Below are 17,364 nucleotides of genomic sequence, written 5' to 3'. Positions count from 1 at the left end.
CAATTTAGTCCTTTCCTGAATCAAGATATCATAATTTACTTCTCAATATTGTCATAATTCAAAATTTCCCTTTTTGTCACTTTATTTTCTTATTTTACTATATCAAAGATAATATCTTACTATAGAAATTTTCGGGGTATTACAGATATGACCCGTAATAGTTGGACGCAACGTGCTTTATACAATACCAATGGTGTGCGCAATTCCATAGGCTTCCCTATCGCTCAATTATGGCTAGTATTCTAGCGCCTCAATCCGATATAACGCAGATATTAAGTTGGGGGAAAACATGCCTCCTCAACCTAAAAAGAAAGAAATCTCAGTCGTCACCTGACTCCCCCAGTGTTATTGCAAACGCAATTGGAAAGATCATCCCATCACCATCTTGTGTCACAGCTAGCAATAGCTGATAGGTGTATCTACCATACATAAAGGTACCATCAATTTATACCAATGACTTGCAGTATACAAATATGTCCCTGCATTGCTTAAAGCTCTAGAACAGACGCTTGAATCTATAGAGCAAGCGGTCGTTGTAGTATGTAGGAACCATTTCAAGGTCTATTACACAACCTAAGACGTACCTCTCTAACACCTGATACCAGTGCCACACCTTATTATATGAAACGTCCCACCCACTGTGCATCTTATCTAACGCCTTCTGCTTAGCTATCCAAGCCTTGCGGTAAGAAGGCGTATACTTGAATTGGCTATGAATATTGGCAATTAAGACTGACACAACAATATTGGGATCCGCCTTCACCATCGATAATATTAAGCCCGTTATCATATTTGAATCCATCTTGGAATGATCTTGTGAAACACCTATCAATCCATGAGTACGTTAAATAATACAACATTAAATAATAACAGTAATATTCAAAAACTCTAAACACCCAGTGATACTGTACCGACAACATACTTATGTGGATCTTTGAACTTCTTTATCTCCCACAACCCTGTCCTCTTCTTAACCAAAGCCATGATTTTCCATGAACATGTATTGTCTCCCACTGCACAATTGGCCTCAAACTTCTCGGATTTAGATTTAACCATGTGGTAGTTAACCCCGTTCATGATGCTATATTCTTCAATGCACTGAGAAAACCATCTTTACTGGAAAACTCCTTACTAACTTCCAATTCACTTAAATCCAACGATAAATTTTTATGGTCACGCCTCCTGTGTAGTAGATATGGAAACTTCAACCATCATATGTCGATAGATTGACATTCTGTATATGGGCTAGAGGCGAGTACACCGCGAATCGTGAATCTTCTTCTTCTTCTTCATATGAACCCCCTTCACTGTATTCAAGTTCAATTGGAATAGGTTTCGTGTAACACCCCTCACCTGTATTCAATACCGAAATAGGGTTACAAAGCATTACTAGACTTACAACACAGTTATACAAACTTTTCACATACATAATATCATTTCGTACATTCATTATTCAACCTCAATAAATTTGTCTCTAATACAAGCCTACGAGGCCCAAAACATATTTTAGGAGTGTTCGGGACTAAACCTATAACTTAAGAAACTTTCACGAACTTGAAATTTTTTTTCTCAAAATAGGGGACACACGTCCGTATGGCCAGGCTGTGTGTCTTACACGACTACCAGACACGCCCGTGTTGCAGGTCGTGTGGACATTCGAAATGGAAGCACATGACCGTGTCCCAGCCCGTGTCCTACTTATGTCCAAACAAGTGAGCTTACTTACTTGGGTCACACGGCCAACACACACGCCTGTGTGGCTAGCCTGTGTGCCCTAAAAATGGCCATACACCCCCGTGTGCCAGGCCGTGTTCTAGGCCGTGCCAAACCTGTAAGGTATACTGACTTATGTCACACGACCAAGTCACATGCCCGTGTGCGAGGCCGTGTGGAGCATACTGACTTGATTTCTAAAACCACCCGAAGGGATACATGACCGTGTACTTAACTGTGTGTCACACACGGCTGAGACACATGCCCATGTCGCTGCCCGTGTGGATAAAAATAGGCTATTTACCAAGCCAATTTGCCACCCCATTTGATACGCAGCTTCACCTACACATATGGCACCAAAACAAAGCATAATAGGTAACCCAAAACAACCAAATCAAACATAATTCATACCATTTCATCTAAGCATTTCTTAGCCTAAACATTCAATCACAAAAATCCTCCTTTCATCAACCATTTCCAATCAAACATTAAACACATCACAAAATGACACTAGCATACCTGTAAACATATATCACCAACCAAACCAAATAGGTCAATTTATATAGCCATATACAACATTATAAACATAACTTTTATAGCACAACACAAATGGCCAAATTCACTATCAAGCTATAATCAAAATGACCAAAGTCCCTATATATGTCATACGACCCAAAACAAAGTTTCAAAGGTACCAAAGTGTCAGTGAATAGTGTGATATAGTCTCCGACGATCCCCGAGTTCGAGCTAACTTTGAAATCACTATAAAATATGGAAAAACAACAAAGTAAGCTATATAGCTTAGTAAGCTCGTATGTTAACAATAAGCAACTATCACCAATCATTAATCATTAAAATAATAGAAAACAATGTACAACTATTCTATTAAATCTCAAAGCTATCAATTGATCATTCGCATAGCTTACCAATGACTTATCAATTCCATAGTTTCAAAACTCAATTCATTACCGTACGTACCTGTACCATCTCGTACCAACCTCATACTCAACCATATCTTTCATTTACCCGTTGAACCATTCGAAATAGAAGTCGGATACTCAAGGATCCCACACGATAAGTTCCTATACCATGGTCCGAAGCCAAATCAATGTAACTTATCCAATACTAATATCATATCCCGAAGCCAAATCAGTTTATCTCGCACCCGAAGTGCTAAATCATGGCCCAAAGCCAACTCAAGATATCCCTAATGACATGTCACTAGCATCCTAAACTATTCCTAAGGTTCAATCGGAATTCCAACTGTCGAATCTTCGTCGAATCATTTTTGAACTTTTCCATAATCACATAATCAAAATTCATGATATATCAAATCATATATAATACTTTGGAAATAAAATTATAATATACGAACTTACCTCGGATGTTAAAACAACGAATCAAGTCGATTAGTTGATAACTTTATCTTTTCCACGATCCAAATTCGTATTTCTCCTTTCTTGATCTAAATATATTCCAAATTGACTTAATCAATCATCTATTCATTCAATTTAGTCCAAACACACTTTAAAACACATTTACACTTTTGCCCACATATTTCACATTTTTCACAATTTAATCCTTATTTCATAAAATCACAAATTAACAAAATTCCAAATATACCCAAGCTATCTGAATTACCAATATGCCCCTAGCAGCCTATATTTTCATTTATTTCACATTTTAACTACTAACTTTACACATTTCTCAATTTAATTCTTATTTTGCATTTTCACTAAAAATCACTTCACAAAACTTGTTTAACTATCAACAAGTATTCAAAATCTATCATCAAACATAAAAAATCATACATATTCATCAATGGAAACTTTCAAAATCTTTAACAGTTTTGCAAATTAGTCCCTGGGCTAGCTAATACTAGTTGCAACGATCATAAAAACATAGAAATCATTAAAAAAAAGGGACAAAAAATGGACTTATATGCTCAAGATACCATGGTCGAATATTCCAAGCTTTCAAATTGTGTTTTTCAAGCCCTAATCTCGATGATGGTGCTTAATGAAGATGAAGACTTAATGTTTTTATTATTTTAACTTAAGTTATTTTATAATTACTATATAAACCTTAAATAATTAACCTTTATTTTTAACATGTCCATAAATGTCCACTCACCAATATAATGGTCTAATTACAACATAAAGACCTTAAATTTTAGGTTCTATAGCTATTTGACACCTTTAGGTAATAGAACAACACTTTTGCATTTTACGCGATTTAATCTTTTTTATTAAATTGACCAACTAAACGATAAATTTTCTTAACGAAATTTTCACACAATTACATTATCATGTTGTAAATATTAAAATAATAGTAAAATAAATATTTTGACCTCGAATTTTTGGTCCCGAAATCATTGTTCCGATTTGACTAAAAACGGGCTGTTACATTTTGGTTCAAAAAATAAAACAATTTCTACACCATCGAAACCGGGCTCTCGGGGTGGATCCATATCGAACTCATCATCCTACCCACCAAATCTGCAATGTGTGAGGTCCCCTCGCCGGTGGACGTCGTAAAGAATACATCATCCCTTCTCGTGGACATTTCATAACGTCCCCAATCAGATGTGGATTGTCAACCACTCAAAGTTGATGCCATTCCCCAGTACATATTTCCAGCATTGAATATCAACCCATCGAAGTGCACGTCTCATCTACTAACGGAGTGTCGTACAGGGGACATGTATTCCATCCTACCTTAAAAAATAAACGTTTCCGTGTTCTGCCTCCCACTAACGGAGTGTCGGGTAGGGGTCGTGTATTTCTCTCGAATAACAGTAGATGTTGAAGTTACAAGTGCTTCATTTGGCAATGAAAATTTCACATATAACTCAATCTAGGGTGATCCACTAGCAAGATGAGTCTGTACCATCGCCTCCAAACCATGAGTACCTTTAATATCAAATGAGTCATATGTCACAAGATCAACTAAACCACAAAATCTATACTTAATAGACGAAACTCTCATTGGCATCGTTCCAAAGATTTTGCACCTAATTCTTTTACAAAGTTATGTCAATTCTATATTCTGGTTAAAAACCAGTCGCACTGCGTTCTCCAATAAAAAAATAATATCGTTCTCGGTGTCACGAACCTCACCGTCGTAGTAAATAATAGCACTCATACATTCAATCATTTTCAACCAAATTATCTGTCGAAAGAAATTCAAAACAAAAAACATTATGCAAAAATATAATTATTCATATAAATATTAATATGATAAATCAACTTATACCTTCTTAACTTCTTCAATTTCTATTCTTGTGGACTTCTTCAATTTCTCTTGCTGTAACTTATGCAACAAGAAAATGAAATTTGGCTCATTTATACCAGACTACTGAAAAGAGCGTCCAACTTAGAGCTTTTTTTCAGTATATTTGTTGATAGTGCATCCTGCTTGAAGCGTTTTTCAAACCCAACTATCAAATTTCCCGTAAATCCCGAGATATTTTTCAAAACCATCCTTTCAAAATTATTTTTGCAAAATCTACTGTACAAAAAAAAGTCAAACTGGGAGCTTTTTCAGTACTTTTGCTAACAATGCATCCTACTTGAAGCGTTTTTCATCCCAACTATCAAATTTCCTGTAAATCTTGGGATATTTTTTCAGAACCATCTTCTCAAAATTATTTTTTCAGAGTCAATTGTACAAAAAAAAGCGTCCAGCTAGAAGCTTTTTCTATACATTTACTGATTATACAAAAAAAAAAACAAAATTCATCTCGTAAAAATAATTTTTTCAGAACACATCACTTCAAATTTAATTTTCATAACCATAAAACCCAAATTTATTTTTTCCGAAACAATATTTACTAATTTAAAAAATCTTAAAACCCTAAACCTTAATTTATTTTTTTTCAAAAACCTTAACCCTAAACTCTAAAACTCTAAACTCATAAACCATAAGCCATAACATACAAATAACCCAAAAACCTTAGAAAAAACACAGGCAAAAGCACGCCCACGTCAGCGCGCTTTTTGCTGACATGGCAAAAGCGCACCCTTGACAAGGCGTTTTTTATGCGTTTACCCCTTAAAGTGCTTTCACGCAGGGGCGTTTTGGGTTTTTTTTTGCCCATTTCGGTATCTTTTAAATGGGCCATTTCCGTAAATAATGTTAGAAATGAGCCTTTTTTAAGTAAAATACCTAAAATTAAATTGTTCTTTTAATAAAATGTAGGTAAAGAATGATGTGACAATTATTTAATTATGATATGATTTTTTATGAGAAAAATTTCCATTTTTATCTTTAGTTTTACTTTAGTAGTTGTGATGATAAAATCATATCTGCCACCTTTAACGATTGTTTACATATCCAAGAGTATATCTGGGTTCAGTGGCGAAATTAGAGGCTGGCAGGACCCTTTCCTCTTAAAATGAAAAACTTTTTCATACGGTTTCTTTAAAATTTTAAATTAGTAAAGGTAAAATTGTACTTTGGCCCCCTTAAAAATATAATAATTTGATTTAATCCTTTAAAAATTATAAATATATAGATATTAAAATGGTGAAATTGCATTTTTTTTCTATTGTAAAAATTACAATTTAATTTTGGCCCTCCTAGAAAGAAATTTTGGTTTGGCCCTGTCTAGGTTTGTCATAATATATAGCAATTGAATCCAAAATATTGGAAAAAAAAATTATCACAACACCCACATTAATTTCTTTTTCGAAGCAAACAAAATTTGTTAAAGTTTTTGCTTAATAGAGTGGAAAGAAAACTGAAATGGTAGAAAATTAAAAGGATAAAAAAAAATAATAAGTGTACTTGATAGGAAGGATGAATATTACAGAACATATACTTAGAAATCCTATCACACACTAATGCGTGTGGAAACTAAAAATTTAAAACACAAATGTGCGTTTAAAAATAGTATACAATAAATAATGAAACATATGATTTGAAACTAATTAATAATACATAAAAATATGTACGATATTATTGATATATATAATTGATGGAAGTAATAAAATGTACATAATGAAATTAAAATGTATATATCGATTAAAATATATCTATACCTATGATAAGAAAATGATTAATATGTAGTTTGTCCTTTAAACTTGTCCAAAAGTATCAAATAGGTGCCTAAACTTTTTTTTTTATCTAATTGCTACTGAACTTGTATTATGTTACCTAGGTTAATACCTTTGCACTGACACCATTAGTTTGTATTGACGTGACATTGATGGCCAATCTTATAGTGACATGTGGCAACCTCTTAATATACACGTGGCATACATAAATTAAAAATCTTTATAATATTTTTTTTGACGAGTTTAGGAACTTTTGACAAGTTTAGGTATCAACTAGATACTTTTGGACAAGTTTAAGACGCAAACTACATGTTACCCCTTAACAAAAATTAATGTTGTCAACAAATTGAGGCAATCTGTGGGGTGTGCCTCATATTCTTCTTCCAATTAAACTTTTGTTATATTTTCTTAGTTGAACTCTTATTACTCTAAAGATATTTTAAGTATAATTAAAACTCTAATTTAAGCCTATTTAAAGGGACCATTGTATCCCTGTTTTGATATGTCAATCAACAAAGTTTTTTTAAAGCAACAATATGTAGTCACATATAAGTTTTGATGAGAGTTTTCGTGATAATTATGGAGAATATTTTATACTCATTTTGTGATTACCTTACAAGATTTAGGGTTTCATTTACCGATTTTCTCTTTGAGATTTTGAGCTATATTTGGGGTTTTAAGTAATGTACAAGTTGTACATTTAGATTATTTTCTTCATATTGTACTCTCGTTTGTTTACTTATTGCTACCTTCGCCAATGAGAGTAGCAAGGTCTTTTCTACCTCGCAAGTCATGCATAAGAGATACTATATCCATAATGTGCCTAAGTTCTTCTAGCGAGCTACTACACTCTCTTGAATCTGAATCTGTAGCACAAACACCAACAATGCTTGCATCACCAACAAGATTACCATCAACATCACTTACCAGTGCATGGGAGCTCGTAGAACCTTCCTGATCACTGGTAGACAAGGAAGACCACTTGCGAGGTCACTACTTACAATAGGGATATAAAAAATTTACAGACTCCATTTTTCTTCCTAACAAAATTAGCCCCAAATCATCAGAAGCACTGTGGACTAGGCGAGCTCTGCACGCAACATAAGATCCGGATTCGCGTCGTTCCTAATATCGATTGCCCGACAACCATTACGACCTAGTTCCAGATGGTAATATGACATATGTTTCACAAAATTAGCAAATCCTAAAATTTCAGCACACGACCCTTACATAGCCTCGCATATTGAGTAGTGACGAGCTCGAAATCAAGGGGTTGGCGTTGTGTACAAATATCTGTACTTGGAAAGGACCATTTAATAGGAAAACCAAAGTCATCTCCAAATTTTCGCTTCACCCTTGTATATTTACAACGATTAACCCAAAGATTTGATTACCAATTTCGGATAATCAATTCAAATCCTTCCCAGGGACAAAAATATGTCATTCCCAATGAGTTTTCCAAATTCGAAACCTTCAATCGATCAATTCTCTGGAAAACAGACAGCAGTGGAGGCTTATCCCGAAGACAGCAATCAATGAAGTATGCAACCAATTTCCACTAAGAAAAGTTGGAGCTTGTCCCAGTACGATTCTATACTCTTAAAAGACAGTACAGAAAAAAGGATGAAGAAGAAATGGAAACATGCGTCTTTTAGATGTAAAGGCAACATAAAACCCTCTTTAGTATCACTCAACCTTTTTCACCCTCGACAATATCAAAATCAAAAGTAAAGTTCGACAACTTGATCCCCCAAACAGCAAGATATCGAATCATCTCTTTCTTTTCTGTTGTACACCGATATACGTTGCCCTCTATAGGTACATAAGCCTCACGGCGCTTCTTTCGGCCACCACCTTCACTCTCAACCCCAGACCCATGACCTCGGCCACTGCAACCACCACCCCTGCCACCCCACCCCAACCCATCCTAGCCCTAGCCATATGAAGTAAACAAATTCAAAGCAAAAAAAGAGCAGTTGAACGACTTATTTATAAGCCGATGATTTTTTTCCACCAAAAGGTTGTGATATCTCTCAGTTAAGAGTATACTAAAACTGCAAAAGAAGAAAAATGGGAAACCCAGATGAAGGAGGTAGTCAAAAAATAAAATAATAAGAAGATGAACTTTGGAAACAAAATTTTCGCGAGATAATGTAGGGTTTGTGCGAAATTCTTTTTTAAAGGAAATAAAATGATTCAAATTTATTTCCTTAAAATTAATTCCCCAATAACCTTATTATTTATGTACCCCATTGTCAAGCAACAAAGCTTACTCAATAAGTTTTCAGTTAAAATGTGCATAACAAGCCCCCAGCTACACGATTTATGCGTGTAAGTTTATCTTAAAAAGGGTCAATTTATAATTCTTATTCAACAAAGTGAGAGATAAATTATTATAAAATATTTCATAATTCGAAATTCAATCCGTTCTTATGATCATGGAGTCCAACCCACTTCATGAGGTGAAATGCTTGTGACCTTCTTCGAAAGGTGGAGGGAGATCACGTGTGAGCACACCATACACACTACCAATATTTTATGAGGTGATCGACTCACCACCTCGACAAGCAAGTACAAGGGAGATCACGTGTGAACACTCTACACATCATTGATATCTCGTGAGGTAGTCCATATGCAATTTGATCCCATCATGCCTCACCACCTGACAAGGTGGAGGTGGAAAACGAGAGACGTGCGAGTAATGCTAGTTCCTTCCCTATGATGATACCTTCCCACTAAATAGACACGTCTAAGAGTACGTGTCAAGCCTAAAAGAGAAATATGTTGTATGCATAACACCTAATTATTCCCTAGCATATCATATAAAAAATCATGCAGTATAAATACAAAAGAATTGTTGTCAAGAAGAAGAGACCGAAAAATAACCTCATCAATCCTTGAAAATATTGATGAGATGTACTTAAATTTAACAGGTAAATTGAAAAACAGACTGACGGCAAACTTATATAAAACGAAAGGTACAGAGGAAACTTAATTTACATTTCTATCGCCACAAACGAGGGTAAAAGAACAGAAGAAACATGTGTTTTTTTTTTTCTTTCTAAAAGGTAATCAAATTGGGCCTTAGGTCCTAGTTTCTACATTGTTCTATGAAACTCAATAACCGATACAGATTCAAGAACAACCCAGAAAACGGTCGTCTTTCTCTCTCTCGGCATCAACGACAGTGCCCTGAAACTTGGGCAACTACAAGGCCCTAACTATAAATATCATAAGTTCCTTACGTCCAAAGTAACATTGCCTTTTTCTCTTTGCATTAAGTCGCTCTACCTAGATACTCTGAAAAATGGTTCCTCCGACAGCTATTGTTACTGACCCAAGCTACCCCGTTCTTCGGTAATCTCTTTTTCATTTTCATTCAAATTTAATTTACTGGGTCTTTTTTTAATCAATGGGCTGTGATTCTGTAAAACTTCTGAGTTTTAAGTTGATAAAATATTTTGGTGATTTTTAGACAAGTTGATGTATATGTTTGGTTTGGGTTTAGCCTTTTTAAGGTTTTCGTCCATCTTGAGTTACGCCTTTTGTTTCTTTTTGGCTCTTTCTATCTCTTCATTTTTGTGATTTAGGTATTTGAATGAATATATTTCATAGTTAAATGTGAGACTTTTAGTTTGCTATATTCTTATGTGTTTTTGCTAATGGGAATTGACTGCTAAATTTATTGGAAAACCCTTTGGTTATTTAATCGGTCAGGACATTCATACATGTTTGTTTCTTGTATGCTTCTGATCCTGCTTGATAACATGTTTGTACTCACCAGGTCTAAAGTTTTTATTTTAGACCGACACAACCCGAGATATAAGTCCTCGGTTGTTGCATTAAGCTCAAGTTTGCAGGCCAATCCTATGTTGTCAAGCAACAGTGGTTCACAGGGTTTCTTGTCTTCTACAGGTACTCTATTTTGTATTGCCTTAGAATATATGAGATTTATAGTCTAAATTATGTATATTTTGATAGTTCATAATCCGTTCGCAGGCGCACGGTGTAAGGCACTTTCGGCCTTATCATCACCATTTTTAGGCGAAGATGACGATGACTTGTGGCGTAAAACGAATGTTTTACCTCTACGGTCGAGATCTGTCTCTTTACCAAGAGCATATAAGGATGACGTATTCAAATTTCGCTACCCTGTAATAACGGAGAAGCCTGAATGGTGGTTGAGGACTTTAGCCTGTGTTCCATATCTACTAGCTTTGCAGATTTCCGATGCCGGATATTTTCTTCATCCCTTCCTAGAACATTACGAAATGTTCGAAAACTTGATTTATTTCGTCCCGGGAGCCATAAAGAGATTACCTCCATGGTTCTCAATGATATATTACTACTTTGGATATATTGGAATTGTGAAGAACAAAGATTGGCCTCATTACATTAGGTTCCATCTCATGATGGGCATGTTACTGGAGACCGCTTTGCAGTTAATATGGTATACGAGCAACTTTCTTCCGCTCATACACTATAATGGCTGTTTCGGGATGCACTATTGGGCCGGCATCGGATTCGCCTTTATCCTCGTGTTGTTTGAATGTGTTAGGTGTGCTCTTGGTGGCAGGTATGCCCACATCCCTTTTATTAGTGATGCGGCATATATACATACTGTGCTCAATGTAGGAGGTTTTCAGAGACCATTCTAGGGGCTCTTTAATGGGTTTGGTTTTCAAAGGACAAAAGCAATTGCTTAAGGTTTATTTGAGGAGTTGTAGAGTTGTTAAGAGTATTTTACTTTCACTTTTTAAGTATTTTTTTATATGACTTTTAAAAACACTGTAAAAATACTACAAAACTTATCATTTATTTTGAAATTAATTAATTAATTTCATTAAAAAATATCATTTTCATTTAAGAACTATTGTTTTATTTGGAGATATATTTCTATTAAATTAGAATATGTGACATTTTAAATTTTAAATTATGATTTATAATTTAAATTAATACAATATCATTTAATTAAGTTTATATCATAAAATTATTATTTTACTCAATTTTTTACTTACATATAATCAAAATGCATAATGATAAATTTCATCCTTAATATTTATATTTTTTTATCAATTTAATTATTTTTTGGCTACATTAGGCTTTCAACCAAAAGTGTTTATAAATTGGGTTGAATTTAAGTATGATATTAAAATATTTTATATTTATGTACATTCCGCTTGAGTCAAAATATGGAGTTACAATTGTGTGCAAGCCTATTTTAGATCTCATCTATATTATTTTAAAAATTTAAAATATGTTTATATTACCCAATTTAGATCTCATCCATATTATTTTTAAAAATTTAAAATATGTTTATATTACTTTTTAATTTAATATTTTTTATTAAAATTTTATATATAATTATATTAAGGTTTTTTTATAATGTTTATATTCTAATAGTGTTATAAATTATATAATATTAAACATTACAAACTCAAAAAAAAAAAAAGCTCAACCTATATTTTAATAGACTTAATTTTTCTCAAGCTTACTTTACGAGCTTAATATGTTTGTTTAAATCTTTTCACTTTTCGAGTCATGAACAAGTTTACTTTCAATCTTTTTGAAATAATAGAACCAATAATATTTAAAAAGGTCGAATTATTATTTTATAACAAAAATAATAATTAAAGCATTTAATATGGCAATCTATGTGTATTTTATTCTATTGCTTTGGAGCTTTTTATAGTGTTTTTTTAATTATGAATATTTTTATAAAATTTAATTTATTTATTTGTGTTAATATGATAAAAATGTTATATTTTTGAACTATTATATAGTATTAAGTTTTTATAAAGTACACATAAGCTATCACATATGTTATTGTGCAACACCATTAAAAATAATATTTTAGTTAACATTTTCATTTAAATTTTAATTATTTGAGTCTCTTTAAAAGTTAATGATTAAATTTAACTTAAAAAATTACTAATTTATATATATATATATATATATATATATTACAACACTTCAATTTGTAAGTGGTGAAAAGTTGATTAATCATTTCTCATTCTAGTTTTCATTTTTTTCTTAAATTTTCCATTTGAGTTGCGATGCTAAAATCAACTGTGGCACCTTCAATGATTGGGGGTTGCATATCCATGTGTAGGTTACCTTTTCTCATTTATGATAAAATGTATGGTAAAGTATGTGTAGGTTCCCTTTTCTCATTTATGATAAAATGTATGGTAAAGTGTTAAAGTATTATGGAGGGTTTTGTATTAAGAAATAGATTGTAATTTATTTATTTTATTTAAAAATAAAGAAATTAATTATTGTACGTTAAATTAAAAAGTAAATTGGTTCGTTTAATAAAAAATTTTATTCATTTGCACCATTAAAAATTAACGTGGTTGATGAAATTTTTTATCTAATATATAATGAATTTTGTTTTTTATGATATGGAAAAATATTTTGTATTTAAAATAGTGAAAATAATTTTAAAATTTTGAAAAATTATTGTTTTTAGAAATTTTATGAAAATGATGTTGAAATTTGTCAAATAATATTGAAAGTCAAAAAATTATTTTTATCAAAATAAATCTAAAAAGTTAAAAACAAAAATGAATATGAAAAATAGAGAATCGAATCGAGCTGAAACGAATTATGATGAACAATTTAAAAATCTAAAAAAAACTAATTGATCCAAATTGATATCACCCTTAACTAATTAACACGAGTCTCAAAGCCTAATTTCAGGCTTATAAATATAATGAGTTGACACTACCTCAAGACTTAATAACAAGAACAATATATGAGGATAAATCTTTTCAAGGGAAAGGGGAATGATATGTGCACGGAATGTGTGAAATTTATTAAAGTCAAATTAATAAAGCTGTTAATTTTTAAGCTAAAAATATTAATCAACTTGTGACGGATCTTTGGATGGGATCTAGAAATTTATGAGTTTAGATGTCTGCATAGTATTTGAAAACTTCTCTCTTAGCTTCAAATTGCATGTTGAATCACTCGATTTCAAGTTCGGGAGCTTAAGTTATGACTATTTTAGTAAAGACTGCGCGTGCAAAATTTTTAGACGAGACTATTATGGAAATTACGAGTTTTAGGCTTTTTAAAAAGTTTAAATCATATTGGATTCGAATTTTAGGCTTAATTTTTTTATATACTGGTCCAATATTATATTTGCCTATATAGATGCATATTTATTATATAGAATTAATTCATTCATTTTCCACTTTGAGTTAATAAAATTGTCTTTGAATTTTCTTATTAGCCGTTTTCATTACACAAAATTAATTCATTCAATTTTCATTTTGAGTTAATAATATTCTCTTTTGAGTTTTCTTTTTAAGAATCTCTTGTTTTCTTTTAAAAGAGTTTTAACAATCTTTTCAAATTATGGGATCATTTTCAAGCATTTTCTTGCCAAGTTTTCTTCCTTTATGTATTTCAGTGTTCTTAACCATCCACTCATTTTTTGTTCAATCCTCCATTTGTTTAGCGATACATGTACGGGAATCCATACAAAGGATAGTGAAAACTCTATACGGTTCATCTTTTGAGCCCTCTTCAAGTTAGATTGACTAGTCAACCTGTAACACCCATCAATCGTATTCAAAGTCGGAATAGGGTTACGGAGCATTACCGAACATATTATACAATTACACATACATTTTCTCATACAATTTCAATTTCATGCAACTATCAATCAACAACATTCGTATAGTCCCTAATACGAGCATACGAGACCCAAAACATGCATTCGGGGTGGTTCAGGACTAAATCGATAACTTAAGAAACTTTTAGAACACTAAAAAAATTTTGCCAAAAATAGGGGACACACACCCTTGTGGCCTAATTGTGTGTCTCACACGGCCAAAGACACACCCGTATCACAGGCCGTGTGGACATTTGAAATGGAATCACGCGGTCGTGTCTTAGCAAGTATTCGACCTCGTGTAACTCTCTGACTTGGGTCACACAGTCAACGCACAAGCCCATGTGCCTTAAAAATGGCCACACACGCCTGTGTGCTATGCCGTGCCAATCTTGTAGAGTATACTGACTTAGGCCACATGGCCAATCACACGACCGTAGGCTAGGCCGTGTGAAGCATATTGACTTGATTTTTAATTCAACACTAGAGGACACACGGTCGTGTAACAATATTGTATGTCACACACGGCTGAGACACACGCCCGTGTGGACAAAAATAGGCTATTTACTAAGCCATTTTGCCACCCAAACTTGCACAAACCTACATCAATCCAAATGACACAAAACATGGCACAACTAGCCATTTAAAACAACTCCAATCAAACTCAATTCATACCATTCAATGCCAACGAATACATAACACAACAATGACATAATATACCATTCAATTCCATATCAAATCTCCTAATTTCAAACATCAATATGAACACTTTCAGATTTTGCATCATGTAGCTTAATTTCACAACATGCCAAATTAAATTCTCAACCATTTAGTACCCCTAATTGCGAAATATCAACAAGCATAAAATATTCATCTTTAATCACATAACCAAGCCATATGCACATTGATATATATACATAACCACATCAACCAAAATAAGCCAACTCTCATGGCTATATAAAAATCAAAACATTTAACATTTACAAGCCATTTCAAATGACCAAAATCATTATCAACTTACAACCAAAATAACCATAAATCCTATACATGCCATATAACCAAAACATAAGCTCAAAAATACCAAAGTGATGTAGGATAGTGTGACGAAGTCTCCGACGATCCTGGAATCCGAGCTAGCTTTGAAATCACTATAAGACACGGTAAAATAAACAGAGTAAACTTTATAACTTAGTAAGCTCGTGTGAAATAAACTCAATTTGATTATAAATATACAATTCAAAAAATTGAATATATCAACATGTAACTCATATTAACTAACAAACCTTTCTTATATTCAATCATAAAATTATACGTGTCCTTTACAAATTTCTTCGATTTAAAGCTTATACGGTTCGTGTACATTCCTGTACTATCTCGTATCAATCTCATACACATCCATGTCTTTCATTTACCAGTTGAACCATTCGGAGTACTATCGGATACTCGGGAAACTCGCACCCTAAGTGCCACATATTTACCAGAAGTTATCTCAATCTCATATCACACATATACTGTTCACACTAGAGCTATCAATGGGCCTGCTCACACAAGCTGTTAGTCAAGACGTAGCTACACGGTGCTGCTCACACAAGCTGTCAAGTAACCGCAACACATGCTGGTATACTCAGCCACCGGTAGGACGTACAGGACCAGCACCCGGATCACAATATCACAATAATCCCTAATGACATGTCATTCGTATCCTAATCTATTCCTAAGGTTCAACTGGGATTTTTACGTTTGTCGAATCATCGTCGAACATGGTCGTAGTCTCATATTCATAGTTTATGCAATATCAAAGCATTTAAAATACGTTTATATAAAAACTTATTACATACGAACTTACCTCGATTCACAAAAACGATGAAATAGGTCGATTAGTCAAGTACTTTATTTTTCTCCTGATCTAGGTTCGAATTTCGCTTTTCTTGATCTATATGTAATCAAATTTAGCTTGTTTAATAATCTTTCTATTCAATTTAATCTAAAACACTCATTAACACACATTTACACTTTTGCCCCAAGTATTTCCCATCTTCTACATTTTAGTCTTTATTTCATAAAATCACAAATTCATGCAGTTTAATACCAACCCATGCTAATCAAATTTTCTTAGTACACATATCAGCCCATATTTTTTATTTATTTCACATTTTAATCAAAAAGTTTTCACATTTCACAATTTAATTCCTAATTTGCATTTTCACTAAAAATCACTTAACAGAACTTGTATAACTATCTCAAACATTCATAATCTATCATAAACATCAAAATACTCATAGAGTCATCAATGGAAACATCCTAAATCTTTAACAGTTTTGCAAAATAGTCCCTGAGTTAGCTAGACCTAGTTGCAACGATATCAAAAACATAGAAAACATTAAAAAGGGGACAAAAACGGACTTACAATTGAGCTAATGAAGGTGCCGAATGCTTCAAGCCTTAAAATGGTGTTCTCCCTTCAAATTTTCAGCTAGATAAGATGATAACTAATAAAATATGGTTTTGATTTTATTTATTTTACCTTAATTAACCAAATTACCTATTTAACCTTATTCATTAATTTTTAAAACCATTAAAAAGATGTCCATCTTTTTCCAATCATACTATTAATGGTCTAATTACAGCATAAGGACTTCCAATTTAAGGTTCCATAGCTATTAGACACTTTTAGCTAATAGAACACAAGTTTTTCACTTTACGCGATTTAGTCCTTTTTATCAAATTGACCACTTAAACAACAAAATTTCTGAACGAATATTTCACACAATCATATTATCATGTTGTAAACCTTAATTTAATAATAAAATAAATATTTTGACCTAGGATTTATGGTTCCAAAACCACTATTCTGATTTAACTAAAAACTGGTTGTTACAACTCTCCCCCCTTAAGGATTTTCGTCCCCGAAAATCTCACCATAAAAAAGGTTAGGGTACTGTTTTCTCATAGCTTCCTCAGGCTCCCACGTTG

General features: G+C 32.9%; 1 protein-coding gene across 2 annotated transcripts; it reads left to right on the top strand.

The window, feature by feature from the left end:
• The first annotated feature begins 9,539 nt into the window (after positions 1–9,539).
• Positions 9,540–11,577, top strand: LOC108459844 (protein TIC 20-IV, chloroplastic-like). Of its 2 annotated transcripts, XM_017759238.2 has the most exons (3): positions 9,633–10,127; positions 10,555–10,685; positions 10,770–11,577. In XM_017759238.2, exons 1-3 carry the CDS (start codon positions 10,078–10,080, stop codon positions 11,426–11,428), a joined length of 840 nt encoding a protein of 279 aa, XP_017614727.1. In that variant the 5' UTR covers positions 9,633–10,077; the 3' UTR covers positions 11,429–11,577. The 2 variants fall into 2 exon arrangements, with proteins under 2 accessions (XP_017614726.1, XP_017614727.1); XM_017759237.2 differs by having other exon boundaries at positions 9,540–10,685.
• The last annotated feature ends 5,787 nt before the right edge of the window (positions 11,578–17,364 follow it).

Source organism: Gossypium arboreum, chromosome 4, assembly GCF_025698485.1.
Source record: "Gossypium arboreum isolate Shixiya-1 chromosome 4, ASM2569848v2, whole genome shotgun sequence".
Taxonomy (NCBI): domain Eukaryota; kingdom Viridiplantae; phylum Streptophyta; class Magnoliopsida; order Malvales; family Malvaceae; genus Gossypium; species Gossypium arboreum.
Note: the sequence above shows the minus strand (reverse complement) of the source record. Positions and strands in the feature narration are given on the sequence as shown.